This window comes from Phacochoerus africanus, chromosome 2 (assembly GCF_016906955.1).
Source record: "Phacochoerus africanus isolate WHEZ1 chromosome 2, ROS_Pafr_v1, whole genome shotgun sequence".
NCBI classification, from domain to species: domain Eukaryota; kingdom Metazoa; phylum Chordata; class Mammalia; order Artiodactyla; family Suidae; genus Phacochoerus; species Phacochoerus africanus.
The window spans coordinates 102279734-102295289 of NC_062545.1; the positions used below are offsets into that span (position 1 = coordinate 102279734).

Here is a 15556-nt window from a genome sequence, read left to right on the forward strand (position 1 = left end):
GAGGTAGGTTCCCTCTATGCCCACTTTCTTTCTTTTCTTTTTTTTTTTTTTTAATTTTCCCACTGTACAGCAAGGGGGTCAGGTTATCCTTACATGTATACATTACAATTACATTTTTTCCCCCACCCTTTCTTCTGTTGCAACATGAGTATCTAGACAAAGTTCTTAATGCTACTCAGCAAGATCTCCTTGTATATCTATTCTAAGTTGTGTCTGATAAGCCCAAGCTCCCGATCCCTCCCACTCCCTCCCCCTCCCATCAGGCAGCCACAAGTCTCTTCTCCAGGTCCATGATTTTCTTTTCTGTGGAGATGTTCATTTGTGCTGGATATTAGATTCCAGTTATAAGTGATATCATATGGTATTTGTCTTTGTCTTTCTGGCTCATTTCACTCAGTATGAGGTTCTCTAGTTCCATCCACGTTGCTGCAAATGGCATGATGTCATTCTTTTTTATGGCTGAGTAGTATTCCATTGTGTATATATACCACCTCTTCCGAATCCAATCCTCTGTCGATGGACATTTGGGTTGTTTCCATGTCCTGACTATTGTGAATAGTGCTGCAATGAACATGCGGGTGCACGTGTCTCTTTTAAGTAGAGTTTTGTCTGGATAGATGCCCAAGAGTGGGATTGCGGGGTCATATGGAAGTTCTCTGTATAGATTTCTAAGGTATCTCCAAACTGTTCTCCATAGTGGCTGTACCAGTTTACCTTCCCACCAACAGTGCAGGAGGGTTCCCTTTTCTCCACAGCCCCTCCAGCACTTGTTATTTGTGGATTTATGAATGATGGCCATTCTGACTGGTGTGAGGTGATATCTCATGGTAGTTTTGATTTGCATTTCTCTTATAACCAGCGATGTTGAGCATTTTTTCATGTGTTTGTTGGCCATCTATATCTCTTCTTTGGAGAAATGTCTATTCAGGTCTTTTGCCCCTTTTTCCATTGATTGGTTGGTTTTTTTGCTGTTGGGTTGTATAAGTTGTTTATATATTCTAGAGATTAAGCCCTTGTCGGTTGCATCATTTGAAACTGTTTTCTCCCATTCTGTAAGTTTTCTTTTTGTTTTCTTTTGGGTTTCCTTTGCTGTGCAAAAGCTTTTCAGTTTGATGAGGTCCCATGGGTTTATTTTTGCTCTACTTTCTATTGCTTTGGGAGACTGACCTGAGAAAATATTCATGATGTTGATGTCAGAGAGTATTTTGCCTATGTTTTCTTCTAGGAGTTTGATGGTGTCCTGTCGTCTATTTAAGTCTTTCAGCCATTTGGAGTTTATTTTTGTGCATGGTGTGAGGGTGTGTTCTAGTTTCCTTGCTTTGCATGCAGCTGTCCAGGTTTCCCAGCAATGCTTGCTGAATAGACTTTCTTTTTCCCATTTGACGTTCTTGCCTCCCTTGTCAAAGATTAATTGACCATAGGTGTCAGGGTTTAATTCCGGGTTCTCTATTCTGTTCCATTGGTCTGTCTGTCTGTTTTGATACCAGTACCACACTGTTTTGATGACTGTGGCTTTGTAGTATTTCTTGAAGTCTGGGAGAGTGATGCCTCCTGCGTGGTTTTTGTTTCTCAGGATTGCTTTGGCGATTCTGGGTCTTTTGTGGTTCCATATAAATGTTTGGATTGTTTGTTCTAGTTCTGTGAAAAATGTCATGGGTAATTTGATAGGGATTGCATTGAATCTGTAGATTGCTTTGGGTAGTATGGCCATTTTTACAATATTGATTTTCCCAATCCAGGAACATGGAATATCTTTCCATTTCTTTCCATCTTCTTTGATTTCTTTGATTCAAGTTTTATAGTTCTCGGCATATAGGTCCTTTACCTCCTTGGTCAGGTATATTCCGAGGTATTTGATTTTGTGAGGTTATGCCCACTTTCTGAAGGGTTTTTTTTTTTTTATCAGAAATGGGTGTTGGATTTTGTCAAAGGCTTTTTCTGTGTCTATTGAAAGGATCATATGGTTTTTATTCTTCAGTTTGTTAATGTGGTGCATCACACTGATTGATTTGCAGGTATTGAAGAACACTTGCATCCTTGGGATAAATCCCACTTGATCATGATGTACAATCCTTTTAATGTATTGTTGGATTCAGTTTGCTAGTATTTTTTTGAGGATTTTTGCATCTATGTTCATCAGTGAAATTGGCCTGTAATTTTCTTTCTTTTTTTTTTTGTGGTTTTGGAAGGCAGCTATGCTCACCACTATACCACCAAAGCACTTTCTCTGGTTTTGGTATCAGGGTGGCCTCATAGAATGTGTTTGGGAGTGTTCCTTCCTCTGCAATTTTTCGGAACAGTTTCAGAAGGATAGGTGTTAGCTCTTCTCTAAATGTTTGATAGAATTTGCCTGTGAAGCCATCTGGTCCTGGACTTTTGTTTGTTGGAAGTTTTTAAATCACAGTTTAAATTTCATTACTTGTGATTGGTCTGTTCATCTTTTCTATTTCATCAAGCAAAGTCTTTATTATAGGAAAGCAAACAGTTCCCAGGACAGCTGGTAGGGGGAAGAAGAGTCTTCTTCTCTATTGTCCTACAGGGGTTTGGTTGTCACAACCGTGGCAGAGCTACTGGCATCTCGTGGGTAGAGGCCAGAGATGCTGTGAAACATTGTACAGGGCACAGGACAGCCCTGCAGCCAAGAATGACCTGGCTCAAAACCTCAATGCTGTGCAGGTTGATAAACCATGGTTTAGACCCATAAGGTAACCGTGAGTCATCCCTGAGTTGGGCTCAGCTGCTCAATGGCTCTTCCCGACCTGATTTCTCTTCCTTGAGAGAAAAAGGGGAATGGTTCCTGGGCAGGTGGCCAGTGTCAGCTCCAGGACCAGCTGGGAGGATGCTCAGCTCAGCTCTACTCTGGGATGGCCTGGCCCTGCAGCCAGGGGCTCCAGCATCTGAGGTTTAACATTAGAAAAGAGGTCAAGAACTGTATAGAAGGCAGGATTATTATTGTTTCACTTAGTGGAGGTTTCAGTTTTTTGGTTATATTGGTTTTTGTTTTTGGCTTTTTAGGGCCAAACCCACAGCATATGGAATTTCCCAAGCTAGGGGTCGAATTGGAGCAGTAGTGCTGGCCACAGCCACAGCCACACCAGATCCAAGCCGCGTCTGTGACTTACACAATAGCTCATGGCAATGCCAGGTCTTTAACCCTCTGAGTGAGGTCAGGGATTGAACTCACGTCCTCCTGGATACCAGTCAGGTTCGTTACCACTGAGCCACGACAGGAACTCCCTGGTTGTTTTAGGGTTTTTTTGGTTTGTTTAGTTTGGATTGGTTTGGTTTTTCTCACCTCTTAATCTCATTTTAATGTTTTCTTTCTTAAATTATCTCTCTACCAAGCGAGCTAGTTCACCATGGCCTCCACACTGGAGCTGAGCACAGGCTGAAAAAGTGGCTGCCTTGTGTTTTAATTGGGGAAGATTCATCCCTCACTGGGCTGGGATGTCACACTGGGCCTAGGTGGTTCTTGGTGGGAATCCCTTACTTGGGCTCAGCTAGTGTGTGGTGATGATGATAAGTATGGGCTTCAGAGTCAGACAGATCTGTGTTTATACGCCAGATTCATCACCGGCTAGTGGTGTGACTTTGGGCGAATTATTTCCCTCTGGGGGCATCATGGGAGAATGATCCACATCATGGGGTTTTTGTGAGACCCAGCTAATCTGTCCCTTGGTTGAGAATGGACCCTCCATAAGTGTAGTTACCCCGTCATTTTTTTTTTTCATTTTCTTTTCACGGCCACATTTGTGGCATATAGAAGTTCCAGGCTAAGGATCAAATCAGAACTGCAGCTGAGGTCTGAGCCACAGCCATGGCAGTACTGGATCTGAGCTACATGTGCTTCCTACGCTTTAGCTTGCAGCAATGCTGGATGCTTAATCCACTGAGTAAAGCCGGGGATCGAACCTGCATCCTCACAGAGACAACATCAGGTCCTTAATCCACTGAGCCACAATGGGAATTCCTACCTCATCTGCATCATGTCATCGTCACCACATTCCCAGAAGCCTCTGCTAGTGCGTGTGGGATCTGGGAGCAAGGCATTAGGGACAGCACCACAGAAGGGCAGAGCAGGAAGGCAGAAAGCTGACTCCTGAGGGCATGAAACCTACAGATGAGCTGGGCTAAGCTTTGGTGGGATCATGAGCCCAGGGCAGCTCCCCAGGAGGGCAGGCCCAGGATAGTGCCACTGGGAGGGGGCCCCCCAGGGAATTGAGTCCTGCAGGAGGAGATGGTGCAAGAACGGCTGGAAAGGGGCCTGGTTACCGCACACTTCAGTGCCTCCTTGGGAACCAGCTAGAGAGTGTTGCTACACAGTCTAGACCCGGGGTCGTCAGCTCACCCCCAGCCAAATCCAGCCCCCCACCTATTTTTTGTAGATAAAGATCTATGGAAATGCAGCTGTGCCCCTCCTTTGGGTATTATTTGTAGCTGCTCTTGTGTGTTGAATGGTTGCAACAGAGACTGTATGTCCTACAAAGCCTAAGATAATTATTCTCTGGCTCTTTATAGGAAAAACTTGCTAGTCTTTGGTCTAGGGCACTTCATAGTGATTAGGATCACCACGAAACTTCGAGTCAGACAGACTTGACCATGATATGATTAGTAACACCTGGAATGGTGCAGTGTGCAGCCTGTTTGGCTGTAAACATCAGCCCTGCGGGGGAAGGTTTTCCTGCCAGTTTCCGGGTGCTCAGGAGAGGGAAGAAAGCAGTGCCTGGGTAATGTCAGCACCTCGCTGGAGGCCACAGTTCCTGCTGAAAGCCGCCAGCATGAGGTTTGGGAGGATCAAAGCAGGCAGAGGAGGTGAGTCTAAATTTAGACTTTCCAAAGCTGCCTTGTAACCCAGAGCCCCAGGAATCCCAGAAAGGGACAATTGGCAGAGAGCATCTCATCGCTGATTTGCCTCCACATATTAAAAGGCTGGATGTGTCAATTGATTGGCCTCAAATAAGAGATGGATGGAAGGTCAGTGAGAAATGAGTAGGCTCCATTGCTAGTTGTTCTGGGGTAAGATTTCTAATTCTGTGGGGTTCTTGTTTATTTGTTTTTGTTTTGTTTTGGCCGTGCCTGCAGCATGCAGAAGTTCCTGGGCCAGGGATCAAACCTGAACCAGAGCAGTGACCACACCAGATCCTTAACTCACTGAGCCCAGGGAACTCCCTCCACTCCTCTATTTTATTACAATGTTCAGCATGGAGTCGTGGGAGCCTTACTGCCCTTGGAAGAGTTATATGCGCACTTTTCACTTGTGTGTCATTTGAGCACAGCTGAACTCATGACCTTCGCATATCTCATGCCAGTTCCCTGGTTTAAAATCACACCTGTGATTCAGAGCCGCTCTGAGCCATCACCTCCAAGTAGAGAATGACTGTACTCTGCCCTGATAAGTCACATCACACCAAGAGCTGCCATCCTCAATCCTCTGCCCAGGTGGGCAGTTTGAGATGTCAGGTATGCCCCTCTCTAGGGCCAAGAGGCCCACAGCCCTGGGTCTGCCATGTAAGAAATGAACCACTAATCTGAGACTTCTTAGGAAGTAGGTATTTCATAATCAGTCCACCCATGGAGAAAGGCAAAGGGTTTATGTAGAAATTATAGAGGAATGATAGGGAAAATTTTAGAAAATGAATAAGTATGAGAAGAGATGAGTAACTGTCAACTCAAGTGGGAAAAGAGAAATGGTGAGTGGAAGTCTGTCTGGTTCATGTTGAAATACAGAAAGAGGCAGCATCTGGAGTTCCTGCTGTAGCTCAGCAGATTAAGAACCCGACTAGTATCCCTGGACTCACTCAGTGGGTTCAGGATCCGGCATTGCCACAAGCTGTAGTGTAGGTGGCGAAGGTGGCTCAGATCTGGTGTTGCTATGACTGTAGTGTAGGCCGGCAGCTTCAGCTCCAATTCGACCCCTAGCCTGGGAATTTCCGTATGCCGAAGGTGAGGCCCTAAAAAGAAAAAATAAAAATAAAAGAGGCAGAATCTAAGTAGAAGATGACACTGAAGTTCAGAAATACTGATTTGTCTGAGTGGTCAGGACTCGTTGTGTGAAGAGCCTTGTTGGGTTGAATGTATTGCACTGAAGCAGTGATGAGAGGTAGAGGGGGTTGACTGTCTGGGGAAAGTGAACATTGCAGTTTTGTAGACATAACAGGTGGGCCTCAGGTAACTCCAAGCCCTGGTTTCATTCTAAGCACCACTTTGTATCCTGGGCTTGAGAAGCTTAAAGTCTAGTTGAGAGATGGACATGTCTAAAAAGTTAAGTAACAGCCCAGATTAGTATATGGTCAATGTCAAATATATCAGAAGAGGGAGGAATGTCACTGAGGACCCTTCCGAGGGGAAGTGAGACTTCATCTGGATTCAGAATGATGGGCAGGATTTCAACAGCAAGTGGGAAGGAAGCAGAACATGTCAGGATCTGGGAAGATGGAAGCAAAGAAGCAAGACAGGAATTCAGAGAGTATATTTAGGGCCATGAGAACAGTGGAGTGGCTGGAATTGAGTCTTCCCAAAGGATTGAGGGAACAGCGTTTTGGGCAGGCCACTGAGACACACACACACACACACACACACACACACACACACACACACACACGGCGCACAGTCCCTCCCCCGGTGAGAGAAAGAAGAGTTTTAAAAATAAGTAGAGCTCCTCTTAATTATCCACAGATTATCTGCATTGCAGCTCATCTGGAACAAATCCTGCCTTCAACTTGTGGGCGATTTCATCTCCCTGCTTAGGTGCTCATCCCCCTCTCTGTTTACAGCCCATGGGAGCTAGAAAGGGGAGAAGGCTTCAGCATCTCCCCTCATCAAGCAAAATATATAGTTGCCTCTGTTTGCTGTGCCCTTGGGAACCAAGCCAGGCATATGGGTATAAAGTGAAAGGAGGAGTTCCAGTTGTGGCACAGCAGAAACAAATCCGACTGGTGTCCAGGAGAATACAGGTTCGATCCCTGGCCTCGCTCAGTGAGTCGGAGATCTGGCATTGGCATGGGCTGTGGTGTAGGCTGACAGCTGTAGCTCTGATTCTACCCTCTAGCCTGGGAACATCCATAAACCATGGGTGTGGCTCTAAAAAAAGCAAATATAAATAAATAGATAAATAAACAAACTATTTTAAAAAAGTGAAAGGCACTCCAATTTAGTTATCTCTGATGTGATTTGGGCATCAGGAATGGGAGGAGGGATGGTATGGGTCTCCAGGGGGCTCTTTTTTTTCCCTGACTTAGGTGTCCAGGTGGACTTCCCCAGCCCAGGCCATATACTAGCAATTGTTAGAATGAATGGTATTCTTTCATCAATTCATCAAATGTTTATTGACCTTGTCTATGTTAGAAGCACTGAGCTAGTGTTCTCTGAGCCTCAGTACCCTTATCTGCAAAGTGAGAACTCAGACAAGAACCGTAGTTTCTCAGTGGAGATGCTGGCATTTGGGTGGGTAGGGGAGTGTCAGTTATTCACTGGAAACGCTCTGCAGGATGGTTAGCAACTCTGGCCCTACAGACTGTTAAAGGTCTGTAGTGATTCCTTATCAGAGCAGCCAATTAAGGACCACTGTTTGCTATGATTGCTTTTCAGTCTGAAATTTTGATTATTTTGTAACTGAGCCCAATAAAAACATGCAGAGAAGAATTGCTGAAGGTTGATGAAACATCAGAATAGTAGGTACCTCTTATTCCAGTGTAAGGAATTTTCATCAATAGCAACAGCAGGTAACATCTGTTACTACGTTCCAGACTCTTGCTAAATTCCGTTCACTAGAAGTCTTTAGAGAGCACACGATTATTTACTACTTCAGATCATCTGTGTCCCCTAACTTGCCCCCTTAGTTTTAGAGCATGGATTTGACTGCTGTTTTGCTTCATTTATCATTCCAGAGTTCAGATGTGAAAGTATCCCTACAGGGGGCCATACAGAATGCTGAAAATTAAGAAGCAGCCTTGGCAAATTCACTCTTTTGCACAGGATATAGTGTTTGTTCTCTGTGTGTCTGTGAACTTAATAAACTTAAAAAGTCTGGCACTCTCTTAGAAGCTATGATATTACCTTTTCTTGGGAGTTCTGAATTTACAGTGCTTAGTCGTTTTTTTGCTTTTGTTTTTTTCTCCCCACTTAATTCTGATGCCTGTAATTTAAGTCAGCAGCCATCAGGGGGTGGTTAGGCTCAATTTGACCTATTGCTTTGAAGAGCTAGATCCCCATCATCAAAAACAATACAGTTTATCATGCTAGTCCTACTGTCACACCAAGAAGTCTGTGTCCTTGTTTGCTTCACAGAGAGTCCCTTTTCCAGGGTGGCAATAAAATTTCCTTGTAATGCGGTATGTATGCTTATGCTACCTCCATGGAAAGCAAGAGATACAAAGTAATTAAATCTCAGTGCCTGGCAAATTCTCTCAAAATCTTCAAAGATGTTTGCAGAAGTAGGAAGAAAGGGGGTCTGAGTATAAAAACAAAATTACTGATCCTCTATTTTCTGTCTGCAATGCGTTACTTTTTACTCTCACGCTCCTTAGTGAGTTCTGATGTGTGTATTTAGAGAGCATAAGGGATGATTTTTGCAAAGGGCAGAGAGGTTGCCACCCACAGTTTCTGCATGTTAACCTTTGGGGAGCAAGCTTTTACATAAAAGCCATGTCAGTCTATCTTCTCTCTCTTCCAGGGGCACGCTGCACACAGCAGGAGGGTGGCTGGGCGGTGCAAAGCCTGGAATCCCCTGAGCAAGCAGTGTTTCAGCTGGCTGGACAGATCAAATAACACTTGGGCTGGTTAACAAAAGACATGCACAAGTGGGAAGGTGTTGGAAGCCGAAGTGTGGAAATTTACCCAACATTGTTTCTTTGGCAGGATAGGAGACTCTGCCTGAAAGTTCCTGCAGGCTTTCTGGGTCCAGCAGAACACAGTGTCATTCAAGATGGCATGAATGAGGGTGTGACGGAGAATGCTGCCCACCTCTGAAGTCTCTGGAGGATCCTGGCAGGCCAGCTGAGCTGCCCTCAGGTTTGGGCCTTGAGGTGTAACTGGGTGTAGAGCTCATGAAAGGTGCTTGGATTTCTCCAGTTTTCTTCACCGTCACTCAACAAACTGGTTTGGGTTTCAGAATCTAAGAGGAACTGGTAGAAAGGAGAGCTGGCAGAGGTAGAAAGAAATCCCTGGAAGCCTCTACAATCCATTGTTGGAATCTCTTCATATTGCTCCAGATCCAGAGGGCAGCCCCCTAGCTGACAGAGGCTGCCATACAGCTAGCTTCGGACCACCGAAAGTAGAGGAACACAGCTCAGCAGCAGCTCTGCATTTCAGCCAGAAGGAACCTCTGTTAACAAAGGATTTTAAGGGGAGAGTTGCTGCGTCTTTACTATGTGGCCCATTATGATAGGAAACTTTATGTTCACATAGTGAATAAGACTGGTTTTTTCTTTCCAAGATGATATATTTGAAAGAATCATGAGCCATTCTAAGTTTCCAAGAAGGCTCAGGAATTGGTGGACAGCCTTCCCAGTGCAGGTTAAGGAAACAGTCTGAGCCTCCAACTTGTACAGCTCAGCAAGTATGGACTTATGCCACTCTTGTCTCCAGAGAGCTGGTGGCAGTGACATCACTAGAAGAAAAAGCATTCCTCAGCCTTGGGACTTGACAGAATGAGGTGTGCTGGGAAAGCCACTAGCTGGGACTTGGCCTTTTCTGACTGCCCTTTCATCCCACGGGCAGCCCCTGACCACTAAGCCAACAATGGCTGAGAAGGGTGACTGCATCGCCAGTGTCTACGGTTATGACCTTGGTGGGCGTTTCATTGACTTGCAACCCCTGGGCTTTGGCGTCAATGGGCTGGTACTGTCGGCCGTGGACAGCAGGGCCTGCCGGAAGGTGGCCGTGAAGAAGATCACCCTGAGTGACACCCGCAGCATGAAGCACGCGCTCCGGGAAATCAAGATCATCCGGCGCCTAGACCATGACAACATCGTGAAGGTGTATGAGGTCCTGGGGCCCAAGGGCACTGACCTGCAGGGCGAGCTGTTCAAGTTCAGCGTGGCCTACATCGTCCAGGAGTACATGGAGACCGACCTGGCGCGCCTGCTGGAGCAGGGCACCCTGACAGAGGAGCACGCCAAGCTGTTCATGTACCAGCTGCTCCGAGGGCTCAAGTACATCCACTCCGCCAACGTGCTGCACAGGGACCTGAAGCCCGCCAACATCTTCATCAGCACAGAAGACCTCGTGCTCAAGATTGGGGATTTTGGGTTGGCAAGGATCGTTGATCAGCATTACTCACACAAGGTACGTCTGGCTGGGTTGCTGATGCAGGTGGTCAATGGAATCCTCAAGAATGTTCAGGGTATCCCTAACTCCAGTGGAACTGGAGGACCAGGGTATGTGCTTGGGGAAGCTGGAGGGCCCAAGAAAGATCACTGGCCTGAAAAGTTGTTGGGGGAGAAGGGAGTTCTGGTGCTTAGTCTTGCCTCTGCCATGGCTGTGACCAATAACTCAAGGCTCTACAAGAGGGGGGTGGATTAATGGATCCAGCACTAAACTCTGTGCCTTCATAATCATGTGGTTGGTGAACTTGCCTCTAGCATCCTTTTCTCTCTGCTGTCCACCTAACCACCTCCTCTCCCTGCTCCCTGCACAGGAGCCCCAGGGAGCCTTCCCACCACTTGAGTTCATCTCGCCTCCTCTTCCCATCAAAGCTGCCCAGCTCTGTTTTCCATTCATTCTGTCTGTGGATAGAGGCACCACTGGCTAATCTGATGAACTAATTCTGGGTGTACATTATCCAGCTAATGGCTCAGCTCTCCCAGGTCCCATGAAGCCCCACCCACCACTGTGTGGTGCTAAAGCCCTGGGTGTCTGGATGGTGCTGAGACCCCTCCACCCTCACACCATGGTGGGTGGCTCAATGCTCCAGCAGCTGCAGAGATCAGGGCTGACACAGCCACACCGGTCAAGACACTGATACTCATTCTTAAGGCCTGAGACCTCTTCTTACCTAATCCACTATACCCTTCAGGAGCTGGGAGGCCTCTGAAATTCTATTCCTCTTCTCCCAGCTCCTGCCACTTCAGGGGATCCTCTGAGCACCTCAGGCAGGCACCCCCTCCACAGAGCTTTGGCTTGCCTGTGATTTCCAGTCTCTGGCACAAACATTTGTATGATGAGTTTTTTTTTCTAGAATGAATCCAGTCCTCAGGAAGGAGGCACACCATAAACTGTTGCCAGCCGAGGGGCTGGGGTAGGTCCAGAAAGGGGAGGATAGCTCTGACCTTGCATATGCTTCAGCTTTCTTTCTGAGGCCTCATACCTCTGCTCTCCCCTGCCATCCTGTGTGCCTGCAGCCAGAATGTCGCAGACACCAAGAAAGGTGCTGACCTGCCTAGGGCAGATTCGGCAGGAAGGTGTCTGGGGAGTGGGGATGGGGGCAGGGCTCCATGTCCCACCCTCACCGGCTGGAACTTGGAACAGCCCAGATTTCAGACCCCGAATCAGCCCAGCTGGCTCCAGCTCCTCGGTGCTGCCTTAGCCATGAGCTTGCCCTCTATGCCCCCTCCTGCTGCCAGGCCATCTGTCAAAACTGACAGACGATTCCCTGCAAAGTAATGTCCATGGTCAAAAAAAAAAAAAAATGAAAAAAGAAAAGAAGAAATGCCCTTCTGTCTTCCTGACACCTCATGCTCTTTCTCTTTCTTCTAAGGAACAGTGACTCCAAACAATTGAACCAAAGGTTATAACCCAAAACTGTTCTTATTTGGTAAAAGGACCAGAGAATCCATGACATTCGTATTTCCAGGATGCACAAAACCGCCTTCTGAAGTGGAATAAACCAGTTCATGTGGGAATAACAATAGGACCGTCCTTGAAGGAAGGGTCTGGTGAAGTAAAGTATTGAAGGGAACGTGCTCAGAACAGCCTGTGGCTGGTCTTCGGGAAACTCAGGGAAGCTGATTGTTGGGGCAAAGATTGGCTGTGGCAGCAATTCTTAGGAGGTGTGTGAGGTGAGGAGGTGATGCTGTGTGAGGAGGCAGAGGCCTGGGCTCCCTTCTGACGGTGCTGCCTGGGACATGGACAGTCGCCCTTCGCGAGCCAAGCCTCGTTTCTCCATCCTTGACAAAATGGAACATGAGGAGTTCTCATCATGGTGCAGTGGAAATGAATCTGACTAGGAATCATGAGGATACAGGTTTGATCCCTGGCATCACTCAGAGGGTCAAGGATCTGGCATTGCCGTGAGCTGTGGTATAGGTCACAGAAGCAGCTCGGATCTGGTGTGTCTGTGGCTGGGGCTGTAGCTGGCAGCTACAACAACTCCGATTAGAACCCTAGCCTGGGACTCTCCACATGCCATGGGTGCAGCCCTAAAAAGACAAAAAGACCAAAAAAAAAAAAAAGTGGAGCATGATAGCAGAGCCCCTTGGAAAGTAGTAAAGACCTTACCCCTTCATCTAATGAGTGTTTGCTGAGCGTGCCAGGCCCCAGACTCTGTGCTGGGATCTGGAGAGGAACCCCAGGTTCACTGACCACCATAGGTGGCTGTGCTACTGTCACTCAGGGGTGGGAAGCCATCTCTGGTTGAGACTTTGATTTTCCTGAGGCAGAGGAATTTAGATGCTGTGACTTACTCTTTGTGGGCTCTCGTCAATAAAATTAGCTGTGGGAGGTTTAAAAAAAAAAAAGATAACTGGAGCCAGATACCAGCCCAGTAGGTGTTCACATCAGCTCTGCATTTGGCAGGGCTCCCCCACCCCCACCTGCCTCCTCCTTCACATACTTTCTGCTTTTAGCTTCCTCCCTACTCTTGCCCAAGTGATGACGAAAGCTTTATATTTGGTGCCATTATTTATCTGATGTGAATTTAAATCAGTTCTCATTGAATTCTCATAATGCTGTGAGGCACATAAGGCAAATGGTCCATTTTGCTTTATTTATTTATTTATTTATTTATTTATTTATTTATTTATTTTTATTGCTTTTTAGGGCCACACCTGTGGCACATGGAGGGTCCCAGGCTAGGGGTTGAACTGGAGCTGCAGCCGCCAGCCTACATCACACAGCAATAGCAACTCCGAATCTGAGCTACATTTGCAACCCACACTACAGCTCACAGCAACACCGGATCCTCCACCCACTGAGCTGGGCCAGGGATCAAACCCGAATTCTCGTGGGTACTAGTCAGGTTTGTTACCACTGAGCCATGCCGGGAACTCTGAAAATGGTCCGTTTTAAAGTGGAGAGAACTGACTTTCTCAAGATTACTCGGCTGACAGTGGCAGAAGGGACACGAGAACTTGTCCTTCTTGAGTCTTGATGGATGATCTTTTCCCGAGCCATCTCCTTCATGAAGGCTTTCTGGTCTCCAGCTAGAATGAGTCTTTGCTTTCTTTACATTTCTCCACCCCCTAACCTGGATCTTCTAGCATCCACCCTTCTCTGCTCTGTCTTATGGTATTTGTGCCAGTGGTTCTTTTGTGTTCTCTTAGGCTGAAAGCTCCTTGGTTCTTGATGGCTGTGTCATGTTCATCTTGGTTTCCTCCAGGGAGTTTAGTCCTGTGCCTGAGACATGGCCCAGTTGATTGTGTTGACTGTCTTGAACATACAGAAGAACTGTCATTGACCAGCACATAACAGCTAGGATGCTGGGTGGGCTCATTGATTCCATGTGCTAAGAAGGTATAACTCTCAGAAAGAGAGAATAGAGTTCTTCCAGCCAATGGGTTGGCTGGGGTCAGCCATGTGCATCTGCTCTCCCTGGTGTGTTCAGAGGACAATGCCTACATGTGAATGGCTCTAAACTCGACCCCTCCTAGAGTTTTATGGGTACTGATCTTGCCTTGCAGAAACGGTGCTCACCTGGGCTGCAGCCAGTGCTTTTGTGTGGGTTACAGCCCAGTACCAGGGACGGGCTTTGGGAGCCAACTGGGGGATGGACTCAGAGGCAGCAGCTGATGCTCAGTCTCCTCATCATGACCTTCTCATGGGTGGACTCCAAGTCTCTTTCACCTCCACATCCTCTGCTCTAGCACAGGGCCTGGAATGGGGTAGGTGTCCATTGTGTTTTTCAGGGAAAGGAGGTGCCAAAGGAAATGACCTCCTCTTCTCCAATGAGCAGCTGGCGGCACTGGAGCTTCAAGTCACAGTCATCAAGCATTCTGGGCACATGTCCCCCTACCACACCCTCCGAGGGGTCTTGGTCTTTGCAAGGCAGAGGGCAGCTAGAGGCCCCAGCTGGAGAGATGGTGGTGGGTAGCAATGGGGTGCCCTGATGGCTCTCACTCAACAGGGGTGGCATGGAGGTCCCTAGTTTCTCTGGGTCATCAATTGCATGACCTCAGGCAAATCCTTTTCCTTGTGTAGCGCATCCCCAGAATAAGAGACCTGTAAGGAGGAGTTCCCGCTGTGGCACAGTGGGTTAATGATCTGGCTTGTCTCTGTGGAGGCACTGGTTTGATCCCTGGGCTGGCACAGTGGGTTAAGGATCTAATGTTGCTACAGCTGTGACATAGATCACAACTCTGGCTTAGATTCAATCGCAGCTCTGGCCTGGGAACTTCCACATGCCACAGAAGCAGCAGAAAAAGAAAAGGAAAAAAAAAAAAAACCTGTAAGGAGACCTCACAGTCACCTTGTCCATTCCTTCCATTTCACAGATGGTAAAACTGAGGCCTAGAAGGGGGAAGAGACCCACTCAGGGCTGAACCAGGAGTATAGTGCACAGATGTTGACCCCTTCTCAGTTGTCTTCTCTGCCAAATGGGTCATCATTCCCATTCTTCTTATTTCACAGGATTCTTTTTAGAGTCAAACAAAGGTGAGGACTTTCAGATGTTCAAAGGGCTAACTCACTAACAGAACTACTTGCCCAGTAGATGCCATGGTGACACCAGGCAGACACCCAGATGCTATTTTCCCCTCCACTAATATATGGAACCATCTCCTGACATGATGGCCAAAGGGTGAGTCATGAAGCCCTACCCAAGTGTGGCTACCCAGCCTGTCCTCCTGTCGTGAACCACTTTCTGCCCACCTCCTCGGCAGCCCACTAATTCCTTGTGTTTTTGTCAAGAAGAGACGGCCAAAGGATCCGAGCGTGTTTCCCTTTGAATTTATTCTATTAGGAAATAGATGATCTCAAAAGAGATCAAAAAAAAAAAATGTTGTTTAAAGACTTCACTAAGTCCTAAGTAAATTCCAAGAAATGTTGGGAGCCCCCACAAGAGGGAGCAGAGGGCTGGGCAGAGCATTGACAGTCAGATTAGCTGTGTGGACATGTCCCTCCAGGAAGGGGCCAGGAGAGGGAACCACCTCTTGTTCTTACTGCGGCTGCCAACAGATTTACCTTTCCTGGGGGCGGTAGCCAGGAAATAGCCTGGCGGAATTCCTGTCATGGCTCAGTGGGTTAAGGACCTGGCATTGTCTCTGAGGATCCTGGTTTGATCCCTGGTCTCTGGAAAGATATGGGTTTGATCCCTGGCCTTGCTCAGTATTGCCGCAAGCTGCAGCGTAGGCGTCAGATATGGCTCAGATCTGGTGTGGCTCTGGCTGTGGTTGTGGCATAGGCC

The 15556-nt window shown here is 47.2% G+C and overlaps 1 protein-coding gene across 4 annotated transcripts in view; it reads left to right on the forward strand.

Moving 5' to 3' along the window:
• The window catches only part of MAPK4 (mitogen-activated protein kinase 4), a 188792-nt gene that overhangs the window by 104590 nt on the left and 68646 nt on the right, over positions 1 to 15556 (forward strand). For all 4 annotated transcript variants that reach the window (XM_047765099.1, XM_047765076.1, XM_047765067.1 and 1 more), the window contains one exon: positions 8857 to 10284. In XM_047765099.1, coding sequence (XP_047621055.1) covers positions 9739 to 10284 — 546 coding nt within the window. In that variant the 5' untranslated portion in view covers positions 8857 to 9738. The remainder of the gene's footprint in view (positions 1 to 8856; positions 10285 to 15556) is intronic.